This window comes from Acanthaster planci, unplaced genomic scaffold (genome assembly GCF_054643075.1).
Source record: "Acanthaster planci isolate LZ-2023a unplaced genomic scaffold, COTS_SCS Contig121, whole genome shotgun sequence".
Taxonomy (NCBI): domain Eukaryota; kingdom Metazoa; phylum Echinodermata; class Asteroidea; order Valvatida; family Acanthasteridae; genus Acanthaster; species Acanthaster planci.
In genome coordinates this window covers 1-20,647 of record NW_028257743.1, presented here as the reverse complement: position 1 = coordinate 20,647, position 20,647 = coordinate 1, and the positions used below count along the sequence as shown (strand labels likewise).

The 20,647-nt window shown below is 42.3% G+C and overlaps 1 protein-coding gene across 1 annotated transcript in view; it reads right to left on the bottom strand.

Annotated features, from left to right (window-relative positions):
* Positions 1 to 20,193, bottom strand: part of LOC147795224 (zonadhesin-like) — a gene marked incomplete at its 5' end in the record, with an annotated part of 30,528 nt that extends 10,335 nt beyond the window's left edge. Inside the window, 26 exons of the mRNA XM_087132196.1 lie at positions 72 to 230; positions 514 to 621; positions 1,093 to 1,295; positions 1,940 to 2,053; positions 2,669 to 2,843; positions 3,401 to 3,624; positions 4,420 to 4,602; positions 5,330 to 5,477; positions 6,158 to 6,313; positions 8,234 to 8,338; positions 9,143 to 9,366; positions 10,089 to 10,202; positions 10,375 to 10,552; positions 11,160 to 11,365; positions 11,706 to 11,891; positions 12,346 to 12,493; positions 13,000 to 13,164; positions 13,639 to 13,740; positions 14,262 to 14,476; positions 15,273 to 15,386; positions 15,814 to 15,988; positions 16,619 to 16,839; positions 17,196 to 17,363; positions 18,172 to 18,328; positions 19,091 to 19,246; positions 20,086 to 20,193. Coding sequence (XP_086988322.1) covers positions 72 to 230; positions 514 to 621; positions 1,093 to 1,295; positions 1,940 to 2,053; positions 2,669 to 2,843; positions 3,401 to 3,624; positions 4,420 to 4,602; positions 5,330 to 5,477; positions 6,158 to 6,313; positions 8,234 to 8,338; positions 9,143 to 9,366; positions 10,089 to 10,202; positions 10,375 to 10,552; positions 11,160 to 11,365; positions 11,706 to 11,891; positions 12,346 to 12,493; positions 13,000 to 13,164; positions 13,639 to 13,740; positions 14,262 to 14,476; positions 15,273 to 15,386; positions 15,814 to 15,988; positions 16,619 to 16,839; positions 17,196 to 17,363; positions 18,172 to 18,328; positions 19,091 to 19,246; positions 20,086 to 20,193 — 4,212 coding nt within the window. The remainder of the gene's footprint in view (positions 1 to 71; positions 231 to 513; positions 622 to 1,092; positions 1,296 to 1,939; positions 2,054 to 2,668; positions 2,844 to 3,400; positions 3,625 to 4,419; positions 4,603 to 5,329; positions 5,478 to 6,157; positions 6,314 to 8,233; positions 8,339 to 9,142; positions 9,367 to 10,088; positions 10,203 to 10,374; positions 10,553 to 11,159; positions 11,366 to 11,705; positions 11,892 to 12,345; positions 12,494 to 12,999; positions 13,165 to 13,638; positions 13,741 to 14,261; positions 14,477 to 15,272; positions 15,387 to 15,813; positions 15,989 to 16,618; positions 16,840 to 17,195; positions 17,364 to 18,171; positions 18,329 to 19,090; positions 19,247 to 20,085) is intronic.
* Between the last annotated feature and the right edge of the window lie 454 nt (positions 20,194 to 20,647).

Below are 20,647 nucleotides of genomic sequence, written 5' to 3'. Positions count from 1 at the left end.
CAAAATTTGTTGTTTGCCTGATACAGTATGATGACTTGTTGTTGTGTATTAAGTATAAATCAACACCCTACCGTCTGTTCATTTCCATCATCAAAATCATCATCGGTGTTATTGTTAGCGTTGCCGCAGAGACCACAGAACTGAGTGGATCCAATCACGGCAGTCAGCTCAATGTCTGCACTGTATTGGCCATCCCATTTCAGATCAAACTGGTCAGGGATTTTTACAACCTGCAGAAACAAGGGAAAGCATCTTCATCAATGAATCTACGTGGCTGTCAGACAGGATGCATTTTGTCACAAGTTTTTGAATGAATTCAACAAATTTTTGTTTGGGCAAAAATCTTTTGAATATTGAGGATTTTCTTCAGAACCGAAACAGTTTCAAAAGAGTTTACATATGACAGTCATACATATATTTTGCAAACAGAGGTACTTTAAAAGTACCTCTGCACTCAGATTGAGAGAAAATCCAAATTCTAAAAAATTGCTAATCAAATAAAAAAAACCTTACAATGTAATTGCCCACACGACGGATCTCTACAACAGGAGTTGCATTAAAAGGTGGTGTCTGGACAACATCACTGACAACCACACCTACATCCGGAACCAGCTTAATCTCCTACAAACCAAGAAGAAGCAAATAATAAAATGGCAACATTGGGTGAAAGGGTTACCTCAAAAACTATATAAAAATGGTACTGGCCAATTCATCCCTTGACATTTAGTTAGTTAACCTATCTACCTTCAGCAGAAGCACCCCCTCATTGGTGGAAAAGAGCCATACTGGTCAGGAGTGTTCGTTTTATTGGTAGTGATGTGTGTCATGCATGCAACATGTGCAGTTCATACTCATTTGAGAACCAGCAAAAAAGGGGCCTGCATTGGTAGGATACTTGCGCCCTCTTTTGGTCAAGTTTGGGGCTCATACAGAACGGGTGGTTCCAGAACCAATTTTTCTTTTGATGAGAGCAAGACAGTAAAAATATAAACATTCAGTTCTCCGATAATCTCTCGTTAACTCGGTATAACTTCAGTCCATCAGTGCATTCAATGTGATCTGATTTACTCCAACATTTGGCGCTGTCCTTACCGTGCCCCCATAATTGATGATCAGCTCTTTCATGGTGGTGTAGGCCGAGCTGCCCACTCTCTGATTGACCTGAATCACGGAGGTTGTCGAATCAGCCTCGCAGAGCCGGAAGAGGTAGTACGAGCACTCGCCCATGAAGTCAAAATACTTGCCGTCAAAGGTACGGTAGTGGGGATCCCCATAGGTCAGGCAGTACAACGTTTCTGGTCAAAGAGAACGGCATGAGCTGTAAGCTTCATAGGACGAAATGTATCTCCCACACCAAATAAAAACAGATGCTATGAATTTCCTCTAATTAAAGAGAGAAAGTCAGGATGGCAAATTACAAAAGAAACCACACTGAATCCAGACACCTAGACTGAAATAATTCAACAGCAAGGTCACCCAGAATTAAACTGGCACTTTGAAGTTGACTTGCAGATGGTTAACTTTGGATGAAATTTCAATCAAAATGGGCAAATGATTGGAGCAAACTTTTGCTCTTGATATACGGCCAAAGACTACTAATGCTGACTCACTACAGCCATTTGAACAACATTTGTACGTCACTTAATGCCACTGCCTAATTTTCAAACCTCTAGGGCCACACACCTATCGAACAATCTTTGCTTCCACAAGAAAAAGTGCACAGTCGCTAGGTTCAAATATAACACACGGTCCACTTCCACCGACTTTTCAGACTATATGGGTGCAAACCGAACGTCAGTCGGAGATCAATCGGGGTGTCCGTGGCAGTTTAACCTGTCAGCCATGCCTGCGTGCACACGGACGGCTGTCTACACAAGCAAGACTTCCGAGCATGACTGCATATCATTTAGGAAGTAGAAACGGCAATTGATAAGTTTACCTTGCATGCAGTTCGTTCCAGTCCAGCCCCGCTGGCAGACGCAGGAGTAACTCAAGTTTTCCTCCACAATGCATGTTCCACCATTCTGGCACGGCTTTGCTTCACAAGGACTTGCTGTATTGGACAGAGAACACAAGACAACATGTATTTGAAAAGGATGTGATTGGAACCGAACCTCAGACACACTGTATGAGGAAGAAGGTAGATAAAAGACGGTATATTTGAAGTTCATAATTTGAAGTGAATGGAGTATGGATCTGGACCAGATTAATGAACTATGATCCCCTCACAAGAACCTTCAGTCAATCTGAAACCTTGTCAGACACAGACGGTGCTAGCTTTTGCTAAATGAACCTTAGGAACCTGATAAATTATTATTAAACCTGCAGCTTAAACAATCAAAGACATAGGCAAGTCTAAAGTTTCATTCTGTGGCAAGGGGAAGCCTGCATTTAAAGTATCATCTTCTAGTCTTGCCAGGGAAGAGAGTACAATATCCTTATCCTTCAAAAGCTGTAATGGGTGAAAATATATCAGACCGTCGTAAATCACATCAATCTTAACACATCACCTCCAAATCTAAGTGGCCAAGTGATGCATTCATACACCCAACTTGCTTGAATACAAACACGTTTTACATTCCAGAAATGACATATCCGACAACCTGTTTAATTAATAACCTAGGGCCCAAATCTGACCACAAAAGTTTAGAACCCCAAATGTGCTTACTGTTGCACTCCAAACCATTTCCAATGAGACTGTCGTTGCACACGCACTGCTGCACCCCGTCAATGATCAGACACTGCGCGTCGCTGTGACAGGTGGCATTCGAGCAAATCAGATCTCCGTCTGCTCCACAGCTGCAGAGGATTCCGCAGTTGTCAAACATGAAGGTAAAGCCAACCTGGGACAGGCGATGGGAGAATGATGACTGAATTAAGTAAGATTTTAAGCTTAGCTCAAAACAGAGAGACAGAGTGTGAAATAACAGTCTGACATTGGCCAATTTGTCACCATTTTTGGTATCTGTCGGACCCAAAGCAGGTGTGGTTGGAAAAAATGATAGGTAAAAATGTAAACTGCAGGAAAAGACCTCTAGGCCCAAATCCTGTGCGTGTTTTTAGCCTGGTTTTGGTATTTATGACATAAACTGTGACAGTGTTTTCTCATGAGACCACGGTATAAAAATGCCAATAATGACAGAATGAAATGAATCGTGCCAGCACAAACTAACTTACAACTGGACTTATTGACTTATCACTGGAGTCATACTGCACTTGGGGGGAGGTAAGCCTACAGTCAAGTGACTTTTTTCTGGTTCATTTTTCACAAACTCCACCACTTTTTGAACAATAAAAAAAAATCATCAATTACAAACCTGAATACATTGCTCTCAAGTATAAAAAAGAAGGATCCCCGACATACAAACAAATGTAATGCAAATTTGATGATAATACATACTGGTACGACAGTCAATTGTGATATTTCACTGGGGAGGAGACAACCGCACTCTTCCTTCGGCACACAGCGGTCATCGCTCAGGTAGTAGCCTTCATCGCACTCACAGCCGTCATTGCAGTACGGGAAACACTGTCGCGGGTCTTGGTACAACAGTTCACCCAGACAAGACGGGGGACAAGACCCGATGCAGGGGGAGAAGTGGGAGTGCTCGGGGCATTCGGAGACTGAAGGAGATCGAGAAGAAGAGAAGGAACGAGACAAGGATGAAATAAGGGTAAGGTCATCAAAACGAGCAAAAGGCTTGGAGCTGGAAGCCGAGTCTAGACAACCTTTTACAGTATTTATAAGTTATCAGTATCACTCAACAGTGTCGATATATTGTCATTACCCCTGCTTAACGGGCCATAAATATTTCTGAAACCATTTCAGCTCCCTGGGGAGTAGACAAGCCCCCCCACACTGCCATTTCAGGCAAAAACAGATGAGCAAAACAACCATATCTGCCCTCACAGGTACCCCTTTACTCGACAGTGGAAAGAGGGATACGTAGGGGTAACGTGACATGCCAAAAGGTCGCAACATGTAACAACCTGCTCGGATTCGAACCTCAACCCTAAAGCTACAAACCCTAACCACTAAGCCACACATCTCCATGATGTAAAGATGGATACATTAAAATTTCTGTCAATAAAATTGTCTCCGATCCATCAGCCCTTGTCCCCTCAGGGAAACTCCTTCAGAAGTAATTTTCAAGGATTCTAATCCATACATAAGTTCTCTTCTTTTTCAAAGTCACACACACACAGTTCTAAATCACTCTATCTGTTGCTTTAACACCGCTTTCTAGGAGCTATTTTCATTCAAGTTTTGAGTGCCTGAATACTCTCAACAATTTGGGTCCAACAGAGAATCTGTACACTATTTGTACAGTTTTGTATGATTATGATGGCTCATTGTTTAATTTAAAATGATATTTCATGATTCAATGTGTCGACTTTGTCAGATTTCTCCATGCTTACAGCAATTTCTTTCTGTCCTCCACTGGTAGCCAACATCCACCCCTGCATTGATGCACCTCTGTGCGTAGTCTTGGATGTGTGAGCAGCGAGCCGAGGTGTCTGGCAGTGACTTACAGACGTCAAAGACGCACTTGTCGTAGAATGGCTGGAATGGAATCACTTCGTGACAAGAAGCCAAGGAGCCTGTCAGGACAGAGAAAGAGGTCGGAGATCAACAAGAGCCAAAGTGCTCCACTGTTGGTAAACCCTCTCAGAGTTTACTTTTTGGTCATCATCCTTGCCAAAACGTAGCATACGTCCATGTAGCCATAATCACATGTAACTGGCTAGAAGGTTGTACACTGCACTGACATGACTTGCTGCGTGCATTTTGCTAGAAATCTGACTATTATCTTCAATTTTTCAAGAAACGGAACCCTGCACACACTGCTTTGGTGTGACTGCAAATCAGAATTTGTCAATACGCACGGGAAAAATTCATTAATTTGTAAATGGGTTTCAACTCAGCTGAATTTCAATACCAACATTTCTCCAACTCAAATTCAGTTTGCATAGGCATGGGATCCAAGTGCGAGCCAAACTAAATGTTCCAACCTCAACAATCTAATGGTCTACATATACTGGGTAATGCTTGCTTGTCCTCGGGTATCTCCTTCCAAGCACAGATTTACACCCACATACAAAATGACACACATTTATTTTATGTGTATACCTGCGAGAGTACTCTCAAATGGGATATTCTTGATCACTGCAGGATCATTGTAAATAACCGTCCAGAATGCAGACAATCTACAACTGATTATATTCTTTACTTTTTGAACTCCAAATCATCATTTCTGTGTTACACCCGTATTGGTTTACTTGGTGTGTCATCTGAATTATATTATTGCTGGCAGAATTCAGGACTTACCAACGGTGTCTCTGATGGCATTGCAAGCATTATCAGCAGCAACCATCAAAGTTGAGTCTCCACCACACTGGTTGGGAAGCTCGACGGCAGCTTCACAGGTGCTATTAATAACAAACCAGCTGTTGGCAAAGTCTACTGCATCTGAAGTCTGGAAAGTATATGTGTGACCAAGAAATTACAAGTGCGTAAGTATCCTTAACGATGATGCATTTTGTGAAGGAGTATATAACTGCATTTTTAAAATAAAGGATCAACCCTTCATTTAAAAAATGGTGCATTTTGCTCCATCAAAACAGCAGGCTTTGCAACACCCCATTACCATTTCTTAACACTGCTTATTTCACCAGCTTCAAGAACTTCTGCATAAAAATTTGTCTCAAAATAAAACTCAAATGCCCTGAATTTTCCAGCAAGTGATCTTGACCTTTATTTTGATGTGTCAATTAAAATTTCTATGGCTTTTTCCCTGTTTTCAAATTTATCATATTTAATGCATGAAGCAAGCAAACAACTAGGACTTCAGAAAATAATGGAGATTACTAAATTGTACAAGACTTTACTCAGGACGCAAAAAACAATGAAAACTAATTCCTCGTGCACAATAGAAGCACATTATTTACAGAACAAGTTGGCAGATATCTACATGGTGTGACTGTTGGTTCAATTTACAACCAAACCCAGGCACACGTCAATAAGAAGTACATTTCAAGTCAACATCAGCACTTGCAAATTAGATTTAAGACAATCACATGATCACATTTTCCCCTAAATTTCCACACATTCATGGGCAAAAAAAGTGAAAGTGATGTGATGCTATGCTTTACTTACAAATTCGCCAGTCTGCTTCAAGAAATCATTTGAGTTGTTGCCATCATAGAATCCACACAGCCCGCAAACTTCACCGAGTTTGCTATGTACAAATACATCCAGATGGTTATAACCATCCCACCTCAAGACCAGGTCAAGGGTGTGGTCTATTAACACCTGTCAATTCAGATTGATATCAGTGGTAGGATAATTCTCAACTGAGCAATAACAAACCTTCATGTGGTGTTCCATAACTCAGCAAGTCAAAAATATCACGTAATGTAAAGATGCTAGTCAGCATAACTGAACATCAGTAATCTTAGACATGCTCTCTAATCTTTGTTTCTTTGTCATTTGGGGTGGACTGATTGTCCTAGCTTGCAGCATTCAGGCTGAGTCAGGCCGGACACTTCTACAATGTGACCAATCCAAAGGCACATAAAGGTGCCTTGGGCAGCTACTGAGTAACCCGTATCTATCCACAAAGCACAGAAAGACAATTGAGACTGTTACTGTTGGCATCGTAACTCAATGCAACTCTTTCCAACCTTTTCATCTGTGCTAGTCTCTTACAGAAAAACAAAATCAATAATACACTCATGGGAGTTGGCAGAATGTTTTCCTTGGGTAGGGGGAAGGAGTTGGCAGAATGTTTTCCTTGGAAAGGGGGAAGGAGTTGGCAGAATGTTTTCCTTGGGGAGGGGGAAGGAGTTGGCAGAATGTTTTCCTTGGGTAGGGGGAAGGAGTTGGCAGAACGTTTTCCTGGGGGAGGGGGAAGGAGTTGGCAGAATGTTTTCCTTGGGGAGGGGGAAGGAGTTGGCAGAATGATTTCCTGGGGGAGGGGGACGGAGTTGGCAGAATGATTTCCTGGGGGAGGGGGAAGGAGTTGGCAGAATGATTTCCTGGGGGAGGGGGACGGAGTTGGCAGAATGTTTTCCTTGGGGAGGGGGAAGGAGTTGGCAGAATGTTTTCCTGGGGGAGGGGGAAGGAGTTGGCAGAATGTTTTCCTCGGGGAGGGGGAAGGAGTTGGCAGAATGTTTTCCTTGGGGAGGGGGAAGGAGTTGGCAGAATGTTTTCCTTGGGGAGGGGGGAAGGAGTTGGCAGAATGTTTTCCTTGGGGAGGGGGAAGGAGTTGGCAGAATGTTTTTCCTGGGGGAGGGGGAAGGAGTTGGCAGAATGTTTTTCTGGGGGAGGGGGAAGGAGTTGGCAGAATGTTTTCCTGGGGGAGGGGGAAGGAGTTGGCAGAATGTTTTCCTTGGGGAGGGGGAAGGAGTTGGCAGAATGTTTTCCTTGTGTAGGGGGAAGGAGTTGGCAGAATGTTTTCCTTGGGTAGGGGGAAAGAGTTGGCAGAATGTTTTCCTTGGGTAGGGGGAAGGAGTTGGCAGAATATTTTCCTTGGGAGGGGGAAGGAGTTGGCAGAATATTTTCCTTGGGTAGGGGGAAGGAGTTGGCAGAATGTTCTCCTTGGGTAGGGGGAAGGAGTTGGCAGAATGTTTTCCTTGGGTAGGGGGAAGGAGTTGGCAGAATGTTCTCCTTGGGTAGGGGGAAGGAGTTGGCAGAATGTTTTCCTGGGGGAGGGGGAAGGAGTTGGCAGAATGTTTTCCTTGGGGAGGGGGAAGGAATTGGCAGAATGTTTTCCTTGGGGAGGGGGAAGGAGTTGGCAGTATGTTTTCCTTGGGGAGGGGGAAGGAATTGGCAGAATGTTTTCCTAGGGGAGGGGGAAGGAGTTGGCAGAATGTTTTCCTGGGGGACGGGGGAAGGAGTTGGCAGAATGTTTTCCTGGGGGACGGGGGAAGCACTCCTCAGCAGCAGGTGGTCAATTCTGAGATATACTCAACCAAGTTGATGTTTTTCATCCCCTTTTCTCTCTTTTTTGTTTCTCTCATTGTTTTTGTTTCCATCTTTTCCATTATTCCTTAGAAATAACCATGAATACACAGTGACGTAAATAGGAAAAAACACATTAACAACAAAAGTGTTAAAATATTCAGCCAGACAAAAGTAACACATTAATGAGAGGGTATAAATCAAAACAAACATCCTTCGGCCTGCCTTTTCCAATTACTTGACTTTTGATAATGCGTTATATTTACTCACCAACCACGAACCACTCAAGTGTATCTGAGACCAAGGCAATATCAACGGAGGGATAACTCGGACACCATTGATGAGAAGGATCAGGCCTTGGCGGATTTCAAGATACTAGATGAGACAGATGGAGTTAAAGGTAGAACAGGTTAGTAGATTCAGTAATAGGGGTATATGCCACACTGACTTCTGTCACAGTCATTGTATCTGGAGGCCAAGTCAAGTTTCCATTTCTAAGAAATGATATTACACACACATGATGAATGTCTATGATTGCCAAGGTGAGAATAATTTCATGAGGTGACGGACAGAAAATGCCCACCAAGTGTGTGTGGTATAGTGTTCTTTGCATGTGTGAAGAGTCCTTCGATGCCCACTGAGAGCGTAGTCAAACAGTATATTCAATAATCACACTACTGAATATACCACATAAGTCATGTCCCCTGAGCGATACTAGCATACAGAGACGTTACAGAATTTCCAGGAAGGTTTTTGGCAGTAATAGGCTTGCAAGTATTTATGTCCTTGGCACATGTGGAATCAATCATCATGGCTATAATTCAAATTAGAATGGGCACAATGCAAGCACACCACAGGAAAAATAGAAACAGAGAAAACTTTTGAGCAAGGAAGCACAGAGTCTTCAACATAATTACTTAAAAAAGAGAGAAATGAGGAGAATGCTTTTAAAAGTATTAATCTGCTTTGCTTGACTTCTTCAATGACTTAACAAAATGGCTGTGGTACAGAAATTCTATCTAATGACAAAGCATCAAGAGTGCAGTGTAAAAAGGTCTGACCGATTGGCATTTTGATTCTATGGGGGTCGATATGAGCCAACTGAATGGATTTTATTTTCAAACCCACTGATTCCTGTAACTGTGAGATTTCTCCCAGTCTGTGCAAACTGCTACTTACATAGCCATTCTCCTGGGAAGTGGAGAGAATTCTGACCATCTTTATGGATGTGACATTGGGGTTAGTGTCAAACCTCTCTGTGACCAGGGTCACAAAGAACTGAGGGACATCCTGCTCAAAGACGTTGTGCACAAGGACATGCTCACACTCGCTACCAAAGCGATATCGGACTCCGTCAAACGTTTCCACATGGGGGTCACCAGACACAGTGCACCGGGCAAGAACTGAATACAGAGCAGGGCAAACAGGAGGGATGGCCATCAGTAAAGAATACAAATAATGACAAATTATGGGTGCAGTGGTAGGAATAATTTAATGGGGAGACAGATTAAGAGTTTCTTTTTCATAAGGAGAAGCTGAGTGAAATAGAACATCAAATCGCCTTCATTGTTTTATGTAATGCCTGAATAAATCCTCTTTGTACACAAGTCTCCGTTTTTAACTTCAAAGTTCAGCACACAAGATACAACATTAAGTGTCATGATCCAAAGCTTGACTGAAGTTTTGTTTGTGTGCTTGGGAAGTCACAACTCGTCCTCCCCTGTGTTCCTGATGGTCTCAGAGATGATTTTTACTAAATCAGACAGTGGCATGGGATTGGCGACCCACCAATCACACGATGGCAATGTATGTCATACAATAAATGACTTTGTCATTCTTTTCAGTTTTTTGTTTCAAATTCCATGTTGTCTACCTCTATATTTTGAAAGACTAACATTTGTGAGCAACAAAGTAGATTCAAAACATGCATGTACATTTTCGCTCTGGTAGATCAACAGCAATGCAATGAGATTAGATTTTCAGATTTCATTCAGCTTTTGTGTCTCTTTTATGAGTTGATTTGAATGGCTTGCAACATGAATTTCGACTGTACAGCTTTTGATAGACCTCATTTAAAGGACTTGCAGGGACTTGTGATGGATCTGACCACAGCGTTGACTCTTACCCGATTCACAATTTTTACCGCCATATCCGGCAGGGCATCGACAGAGGTAATCGTCCTTTCCTATGATGACACAGGTGCCGTTGTTCTTACATTGATCAGGGTGGCAGGCATTGGCTGCAACAGAGTGGGGAGAAAAGTAGAAATCAGAGATAGAAACCTGTCAAGAAAGAGATGTGTACACAGCAATCCATGTGAGATACACCTGGCGATCAAGAGAAGTGTCTACATGAGCAACAGCATGAATTGAGCTTGAAGATGAGCCGGTGTTCACATAGGCTCAATTTACCTCTGCATCCACCACACCCATCATCTTCATATCCAGGCTTGCAGTGACAGCCGTATTTCTCCTCTTTGACTCCACAGAAGGCACCCTTGGGGCATCCTCGCTCCCTGCATTCAACGCGGTTGCCTGGGTGACAGGTGCAAACAGATTCGCATTCATGCGAGATGAAGACCTCCGATGCCTGTTAAAGAAATCATGGGAAATCGCGAACTTAAGCAAACTTGCCAGAGCGTGAAATTATGGTTGGAGTTCAGACGCTGCCAAACCACCGTTGGTATCTGTCCAACCAAAAGCAGATGTGCCCAGCCCATTACCACATGAAGGGGCACTTTATTTTGTAAGGAAAGTCAAAGCCAGGCTTTTGAGGGCATAGTTGGCCCCACAATGTTTTGAACCCACAACATCTATATTTCAAAAGGGAACAAGCCTTAGAGGCTGGACAAACGTCCAAAGGAAATGTGAAAGTCAAAAAAGGTAAAAGTCCCAAAAGTAAAATCCTGTAGTCTATACTTCCACTGATTTTTACGCTTATGGCATTTCAACATTAAAGTTTCTCAAACACACTTAGCATTATACAATCATAACATTTAAACTTTAAACTATGCGACAGTGTTCTCATGTGACCTTGGTACATGTCTGATCCAAATCTGGTCATGGCAGGACAAAATTGACTGTGCTGAGTACGCTTTGTCCAACTACTTTTTTTGGCCTGATTTCAAGCTTTGCTTGGGATTATCTTTTTCTGCCATGTGGCTTCCATTACAGAGTCCATAAAAGAAATCACTAACCTTGCGATACTGCCCTTCATAGAAGCACCCACAGTGATCTTTGGGGACACACTCATCATCACTGAGGAAGAGATGTGGGGCGCAGGTACAGCCTGCTTGGTGCGGGAAGGGGCAAGGTAGACTTGCCTCCAAGATGACACCCAAACAAGTCTTGGGACATGCAGGGGTGCTTGGTTCAAATACCTGACCATCCGAGCACGGTGGTTCTGGAAAGACGAGTGATACCAAAACATCAGTGAAGAGTGATATTAAAATCAGTGACAGCACTTCAATAGAAAAATTGCTCTTAATAGCTGCTAAAACGTAAAACTGTTAAAACTAAACCAGCATTATGTGATGTTCCAGAGTAAATATAATTTTAATTTCAATATGCATCTACAGAAATTGCTCAATGATAAATTTGAAGATGTAGAATAATTAACACATGGGCAGTTTTGATGTATAACTCCAGTCATCTACAATTTTGTGGACAACTAGGAAATCATGAACAGAAGAAAAAAAAATGGCTGAACAGATTCTCTGAGTGGAATCAACTGGCCAACCAACCACAGAAACCGGGAGCTCTCCAGGGGCCAACGTCCAGGCAGAGGTCCAGGCAGGCCGATTCAAATGTCCACAGGCTGCCGCAGATGAGTGACCGATTGTCAGGGTTGCCGGAGGCACAGAGAGAGAAGACACAGTTATCATAGAACAGCATTGAGTCCAACTCCTTGCCGCACTGGGCAAAAGGCCCTGGGAGAGAAAAGAATGATGATATAAAGAAACTCCAAACACACAATATATTCCTCCTTGTCTGACTGTCTGACTGGTCTACAGCAATTTTTTTTCTGGGGAGAAAAACAAGAGCATCAAGAATCCAAAATGGAGATCTGACAGAACACGACATGTGAGAGATATCAAAGACTAGTGGGCTTTGGTTTCCTCAAAATTCATTAAGCCTCACCCAAGGAAAGCTTGCAAAATTGTTCTCACAAGTTCTTCGACAACACTTAGCATACTCAGGTCAAAACAATAACATGAAGAGTCAAATTTATCACTGAAATAAGTGCAAATTATGAAATTTCACTAGGGGAAAGGGGAAGAGGATTTTGATGAGTATAAAATCATCAATTTGATGGAAAGTTTCCTAGACAAGTTTGATCTGGCTTAAGAAGATACAAGTCCACAATAACTGATGATACATTACCATTTTCATCGACGATGATGGCACAAGTTGAGCGTGCTGCGGCCAATTCAATGTCCCCATTGCACGCGTCCTCCACGTCACTCCCGCGGTCCTCACACTCCTCAGGATTCACGACCCAACTGTTCCCAAATTCCACAGAGTTGCTGACCTAACCAAACCAAAATGCCAAAGACAGTGGCTCAACAATATTAGTTTTGCAAAATATGTTCAGCCTACCCAGGGTGTTTGGTGTAGGAATACATTTGACTCTATGGATCCTTCCTTAGGGAAAATTAGGCCTAAGGGAGGACGCAACATTCAGCATTCGGTAACTGGAGGTTTATCTCAAGATTTTACAGGATTTTGGGGTACCACAGGGTAAACCTTGAGTTTATTTTGCATTTTCATCTTGGAGAAGTTGTTAGATAATGGTTAGAGAAATTCCAACCAAGTTGTGGGAAATTCTTTGAGTCCAAACAACAATGTTGGTCTCTGCTATAGCGATCTGATACATCAAAAGTAGTTCCTGAACTACTCTAGCAACAGGTGCCAATGCAACGACAACGCTACTGCAGCAACGTTGCATGTCATTGCAGAGTATTAAGTGGCAATCAAAGTTTTTAAAACCCAACACTGAATTGCGATTTGAGCATGCTAATAAAAGATGCAACCCACCCTTCGTCCATCCGGTGTCTCCTCCAGAATATTGTCGGCATTGCCATCTGCATTACCACAGAGTCCACACAGCGACACATTGGCCAGCAGTTTAGTGTCTAGCCAGACGTCCACCTCAAAATACCCATTCCATCGCACAGTCAGACCATAAGGCGTGGTCAACAACTACATAGTAGGGAGCAGTGGAAAAATATGACAGGTAACGCCTACTACAGACAGTTACAAGTTACAAAAACTCTGATGCAATAGCCCTTTAATTGCATGCACTGTTCAATTCTTTAAGTTTGAGACCATTTGGTTGTTCCCTCATTAAACTGATTATTAAATTTACAAAGCCAAACTTGATAAAACTAATACATCCGGTCATGCAAATTTACTGCTAATTCTACAGAAAGCTATTCTTTGTTTGTTTAAACTATGATTAACATCTCTAGCAGGTTGCTCTTTCCTGGTTGGAAATTGAAGGAAGCTAAATCTATTAATATATCAACTAATCACTTAACTAATGAGCTGAAAACTCAAGTTAAGCTCAGAACACAACACCCATTTGAATTATCCATTTACTGTGTACAAATATCCTCATTTAAAGATCATGATGACCATGTTCAATGCACGTTCACCACTGTGTAAGGCACTCACCATGTGGGTGCCTGACACTACGTGAATACCCTCATGCGCAAAAGGAGTGTTGACAGGTCTCCCTTCCACGGTCAGTTTCTTGTGCTGATGCAGGCCAAACTTCTGCACAGGAAGAAAAGAGACTCCCATTGAAAAAAAAAAGGCTTGCCTGCAGTAATGATGGCACTGCGGGCTTGAGATCAGGGATCTGGGATGCAGCGTTTTATACTGAGATGCATTACCCCAGATAACTCTCAGTATAAATTGCTTATAGAATCGTCACTGTTTCTTAAGATAAGTTTTTGAGCTGAACCTCTTCAGAGCTTGACGGCTATGGTCAAGCAACTACGATGCACTTGAATGGTCGACAAATTTCAAGCATTGTGAAAGACATGTAAGTGAATGTATCCTTTTTAATTCACCACTTGGAAGACTGAACAGGAGTACCAATGCTCTAGACTTTCAAAATGGCTCATCACAGGATTAAGATGAAGAAAAGTTACAAGTGAGTGAAAGTAACATCTGACCATCCTCTGTTTTGTTATTTACCCCTTGGGGTCTTTTCTGACTTAAGTAACCCATCCCACCCCTTGGCGTTCCAATCCTTGCAGAGACACTCAATGAACAACATTTCATCTGCTTACCGGGCCATCGTGGCCACTTTGCACAACCACTTCCTGGACTTTGGTCAGCTCCTGTCTTCCTACCACCTGCTCGCTCCGGATATACACCCTGAATAAGGGCTCCTTTGAACAATCGGCGGCCAGTGTGTACCAACAGGTGCCAAAGAAGTTGTAGTTGGCTCCATCAAATGTCCGGAAGTGCTGCGGACTACCGTACACACTGCACTCTTTGCGCGCTGGAAGACAAACAACAGAGAGTTCAGAGTTCTACTTTTTGTAATTTTCAAATGTAATTTTCCATGGGATCACTTTCCTACCGTTCTACCAACTGAGCCAGAAAAGTATGTACTGTCAGTCCCAAAGGGTCGTAGCTTTGGTTTGAGGGGAGTTAGTCAATAGCCATGAGACCTATGTGTACCATGAGATCCAACCCACAATTCTGCCAATGACAACGTCAGAAATGTTGCAAACTGAGACAATGTGGCAAGTGCAGTTCACTCAGGGAGGAAAACACCTTTTTATTACAAAACATGGAAAACCGTGTTTTCAATACATTTATTGATTGCTCTTTTCTGAGGACTGTCTAAACAGAAAACTCACTTCATGACCAATTACATTTAGTGAATTATTGCCAGAACACTGTGCAGGACCAATCATGGAAGCATTGCTGAGTTTAATCATGAGACAACTAAGATGATTCATAGCACTAGATTGGTTCTCAATCCATTGATTGATTGCTCTTTACTGAGGACTTTTTATTACCAGAACACTGTGAAGGACCAATCATGGAAGCATTGCTGAGTTTAATCATGACACAACTACTCCTTTTCCAACATGCCTTGAAACCAACATTTCCACATGAGTAAATTCCCCAAACGCTAGTATTTATTACAGCTATCATGCCATACAATTACGTCTGTGGTTTTCCAAACAGGCATTACAGTGTGTGATGAACACGGTTGTCAGTTATTTTCAGGAGAAGAAAGTACAGGAAACATGTACCCATCCCCCCCCAAAAAAGGTGCCACGTACCTCTTTCACAGTTCATGCCCGTCCAGGCTGGCTGGCAAACACACACGTAACTGAAGTTGCCTGTAACTTCACACTTGCCCCCGTTGACACAAGGATTGCTATAGCATGGATCCACTAAAACAAATATGAAAAGCACAGGATATAAATACAGAGAAATCTCAGTGAAATCAGGGGCAAATCATTAAATAATTTACGAAGCTTACATATGGAATACAGGATATATTCAAATTGAAGTTATTCAATTAAAACTGTGCATTTTTTTTAATGAAACCTTGATTTTAACATTTTATTCCTTTGGTCTTTGAAGAAAATGTAGACACCAGCAATAACAAGACAAACAGTGCGGTAAATTTTTCCTCTAACAGACAGCACACGATGGGAACCACAACATTTCTTCACGCTTGCTGACTATGATGTAAGGTCCTCACAAATAAGGAAAACCAACTGGGTTAATTTACCTCACGTGATAATGGAGACTTCTTGGTTTACTTTCAGGCAAAATATGTATGTGTCTATAGAAAAGAAAGAGAAATGCAAGTACCCGTGCAGATGGAGCCATTTCCAACATATGGATGTTCACAGTGGCAGCCATACTGCCCATAGTCATCAGCAGTGCACTCCGACTGACAGTGGCATTCTAGGGGCCGGCACCGGAAGGTACCACCGTCGCATTCGCACTTCTCCCTGCAGCCGTGAGACACAAACTCCTGGCCGTCCTAAGAAATGAAGGATTGAGATGCGATCAAATAAACAGCTCTTTAAATCTCAGATAAAGACAAGAAAGCCACTGACATGGCTCAGACTGCTGAAATGCATTTCCGTATGTTGAAGCTTGAAACAACAGGCTAAAAATTCTCACTGTGATCCAGGTATGTCTCTAACCGGAATGGACCATTCGAAAGCGTGCCCAAGATTTGACCAATGTTTCAACTGGGGACACGCGTTGTTCCCAAGGTCATTTTAGTCACAACAGGTATGTTCCTAATTCAACCAAGCAATGCTTTTGTCAGAACTTTAAGATAAACTGAACCATACAGGCTGTCCTGTCCTTGCAGTTTTCATACATGTCGCTGCTAACATCTGCAAGTAGAAAGAGCTGACTTGAGTTTACATGTGGGTGCGTGAGCAGCAGGTAGGACTTTTGGGTAAGTGAGAGCATGCTCTCGCTCACACCAGGCGTATAACTCTCGCATCTTTTTTTTTTTGTTTGTTCAAGATGGCAAAAAGAGGACTGCTGCCTATTCACGCAACCTGATCCGAGGAAAATGCGCATACAACGTTTCATCTGCTCCCCACTGTAGCATGAAAAGTCACAGATGCTGAGGCAGCCTGAAATTGCAACTTGCCAGGTAGTACGCTCCTCCGTACAGGAACCTATCCCTGCAGCCGCACTCTTCCTCAGGCACACAGTGCACACCGCTCAGCACAAAACCTTCCTTGCACCTGCAGCCTTCAACGCAGGGGATCCCTTCACATGGTGTGCGATCGTGCCCACGGACGTCGTCGCAGGTGCGGGGGCAGGGACTGGCACAGAAGCTGAACTCAGAGTTTGGAGGGCATTCCACACCTAATTCCATGTCATAACAATGTCCAAAAAGGGTCCATGAAATGAATTTCTCTTGGATGTACGCTTCATGTGTCACTTCATGTTCTTCCCCAGTGGATGAAAACTATAGTTGACATCCTTTTGGGATGTGGTCGCAGAGTTTGAGTATTGTAGACAATTCAAACTAAGGAATGAATATGTGAAGTGACTTTAACGTCATGAAACACTTTAAATAGATTTTCACAGACACTAAAATGTGCCAATGTTTGTCCATTTTATAGAGTGAACACTTCCCACAATATCACCACTGGCTTCCATATCATCATTCCTGCTAAGTATGACCTTTTTTGCACTTGAACAATAGGGGTAATACTCACCACAGGGTTCAGGAAGCATGTCTCGGGGCGTTGGCCTGCCTCCCTGAGCCTTACACTCAGCGACGGCTTCAGCAGCATAGTGGCAACCGTACCGAGGGTTACGGAGTAAGCAGCTATCGGCGATGCAGAGGATGAAATAGTACTCTAGGTAAGGTCCAGAACAGGACTCTGAACAAAGGGGTGTGAAAAATCATTGACCAGTTTTAGACCTTGGTTTCTGTGTAGGAGAGGGGTTCACGGACGAGCGTGCCAAACAGGACCAATTTTGTGGCACTTCTTACTCGTAAGCAAAATGAAGGCTTTGCTAAATGCAGCAGCAAGTTGTCAGCGAATGGTTGGTACATATCAAAGGTTAACACCAAAGCTGGATTACAAAAATGGGTAAGTCCTGTGAACACAGAGTCTATGCATCATGTACTTGGTTGGCACAGTAAGCAAAGAATGCTTAGCATAACAGTGAAACAATTCTGTGGTTAGCAGAGCCAGAGGGTGTAGATGGCTGTGCAGTTGGGGTTTTCTATAATGGAAAGGACATCTCATTCATTGTAATTAACATTACAAAGGGACAATTTCTGTAATTATGGGCAGATCTAGCCCCCCCTCAAATAAAAAGGAACAGTGAAAAATACTTCTGGGTCAAGTTCATCTCCCTTTGATTGAAAAGCATGTCAAAAGTGCCAAAATGTAGTCTGTTAACATTTAAAAAAATGATTTTGCCCCCCCTACAAATAAGGTTCTGGGTCCATTCTTGCAAGTAGACAACAGCTTTTAATTTCTAATCAATGAGTTGACAGTAAGCAAACGGACAACTCTGTTACCAAATTCAAGCAAAAAGCTTTTAATTCCATTTCTAGTTGCAATATTTTGGACCATTCTACATTCTTCCATATTACAAACATCCTTCTTTACTTTGCTGCAGCAAAACACATGAATAAAACAAGTTTATTACAGGTAAACGTTGCTAATGAATACCAACCTGAGAAAGACTGAAACAGATTGGCACAGAAACTGTTGATCTGACCAATTTCCGCACAATCCTGGACAAAGAAGACAGGGCTGATGTTTCCTTCATCAGGCCTACAATCCTCATCATTCTGAAGCCAGCTATTCCCAAATTCAGCTGGGCTTTGCACCTGACAAAATAATTCAGGAAGAACAGGGTGAACAAATTAATAAAACACAGATCCACTGAAAACATTTGCTAACATTTGCTTAACTCCGGAAATGACACCTATGGCTGAATAACCTTACTGTAAAAAAGTAAATACAATTTATTCCCATTGGTCATGGCAGGTTGATATTGAAATAAACATGTGATGAAACACATTGCTTTGTCATAACTGACTTTGAAGGGGTGAAATCAGGGTCAATGGACAGAAAGATCCAATGACATGCAAGTTACATATGCTGTATACTGTTGAAGTCCACAAGAATGCTCAGTGTGTAGTCATCACAGTAGCAGTTGTTCAGTATTGCAATTTTGGTCACCAGTGCACCCGGCCAGTGCCCATTCAAACATGTGGCTACCTGCCTTGCAAATGCATAGTCTACAAGAGGATTTTCAGCCAAACCAAGGTCCGACAAATCATGCCCTGCACACGTTAGGGTATTAGCTGATACAAAAGTGACACCCTATCTGGAACCATTTACAGTCCAATATCAACTACTTTTGTGGACAAAATTAAATAAAGCAAAGGTCTACCCCCTTGTCCTGCAAAAACTGTGATGATGGACTAATGTATTTTTCAAATGGCCAAGTAATGCCAACTCCAGAAGATGCGAGTAACTTTACCTAGAATTCTTATTCAAATAGGCTTGACTGGAAACTCTGTCTTTGAAAGTGCAAAAATGAGAACATAAAAAAACTTTAGGTGAGATATTTCAAAGTGGCCTACCTGATCTCCCTCCTTAGGCACCAGATCATTTGTTTGGTTCCCATCATAGCTGCTGCAAAGGCCACATGTCTGGTTCTTGAACTCCCCTGGCAGGCGAATAGCAACATCACTATGGCCATCCCAGAACACCTGCAAGCCAAAAGCTGTGTGCAAAACCTAGGGGGGAAACAAAAGAGTCAGAGACATACAAACAATGAATTTGGAATGGGCTTTTTGAGAGATTTAGTGTTTAGGAGATTAAGTTATTGTATTAATAACTTTGTGAGCGAAGGACGTGCATTCACAAGTATATGAAGTCTGTGCAGGTGGGCAGTGTTTTGTACTTGAACTTGGATGCTTGAAAGGCACATTGTCGGATCAAATATTGCTTCATGGGTATGCCCTGAAGTGTTGACAACTCTTACAAATCAGTTTTTGTGGCATTTGGCTAGATATTAAAAGTTGGCCACAGTATCTTGATTTATTGAAAGTCAAATTTTCATCCAACATAACAACATCAGCAAGTGGCTTAGTAACTCATTGTAGCGTTGGCTACTACCTTGGATTTACCCTGGCCAGTTGAGTTGGATAAGGTGGTTAGGCACTCACGGCATCTGAACTAGTAAATACTGACTCTGTGAGCTGCTCCCTGCTTGAGCAAGCTAATGACTTTTCCTTCAGAAAGGAAAGAACATTTAGGTGGGCGGGCAAATTCTCGATCAAATTGAAAGAAGCGACATCCCACAGTGTCAGATACAGAGTTCTCTCCTGGCAGGCAAATACTTTTTATTTGGTATTTTTGATAAATATTTGTTCGACATATTTTAATTTCAAACAAAAAAAAACCCTGCCCAAAGTAAGCATCCCCCTCATCTCTAATAACTGCATCTTTCATAACAACCTTTTCCCAAACAGAAAAACTTCATGTGATGGATGCCCATTATTTAAGAAAGGCATTGGGACATTCTGAGGAGGTTAATAACAATGTCTTCTCTGAGATTGTGTCAATATCCTACCACTCTGTTTCCAATCAATTCAATGCGAACTCCCTCAAAGCTTGTGACTGGCAGATTCCAGCGAACACCGTTCACAAGGACGACATGGTCTCGCTTCAGTGTGAAGACCTACAATATGACAAAACGAAATAAAATTGGTACATATTATAAAAAAGTTGTCACATTTCTGTTGGAGTTTCAGACTTCCTTCAGAATGTCTATACATCAATTCACTGTGAATTAGCTTATAAAACCTGACGCTGAAAAAAACAAGTAAGTCCCCCAGTAAATCATCACAAGTCTGAATTCAAAATACAAGCCATTCAATAAATTACAACAAAAGCATTCCTTTGTCACTCTTCACCCTGTTACTCGTGACTGGTCTTGTGATTGATCTTGTGATTGGTCTTGTGACTGGTCTTGTGATTGATCTTGTGATTGGTCTTGTAATTGGTCTTGTGATTGATCTTGTGATTGGTCTTGTAATTGTTCTTGTGATTAATCTTGTGACTGGTCTTGTAACTGTTCTTGTGACTGATCTTGTGATTGGTCTTGTGACTAGTCTTGTGACTGATCTTGTGAC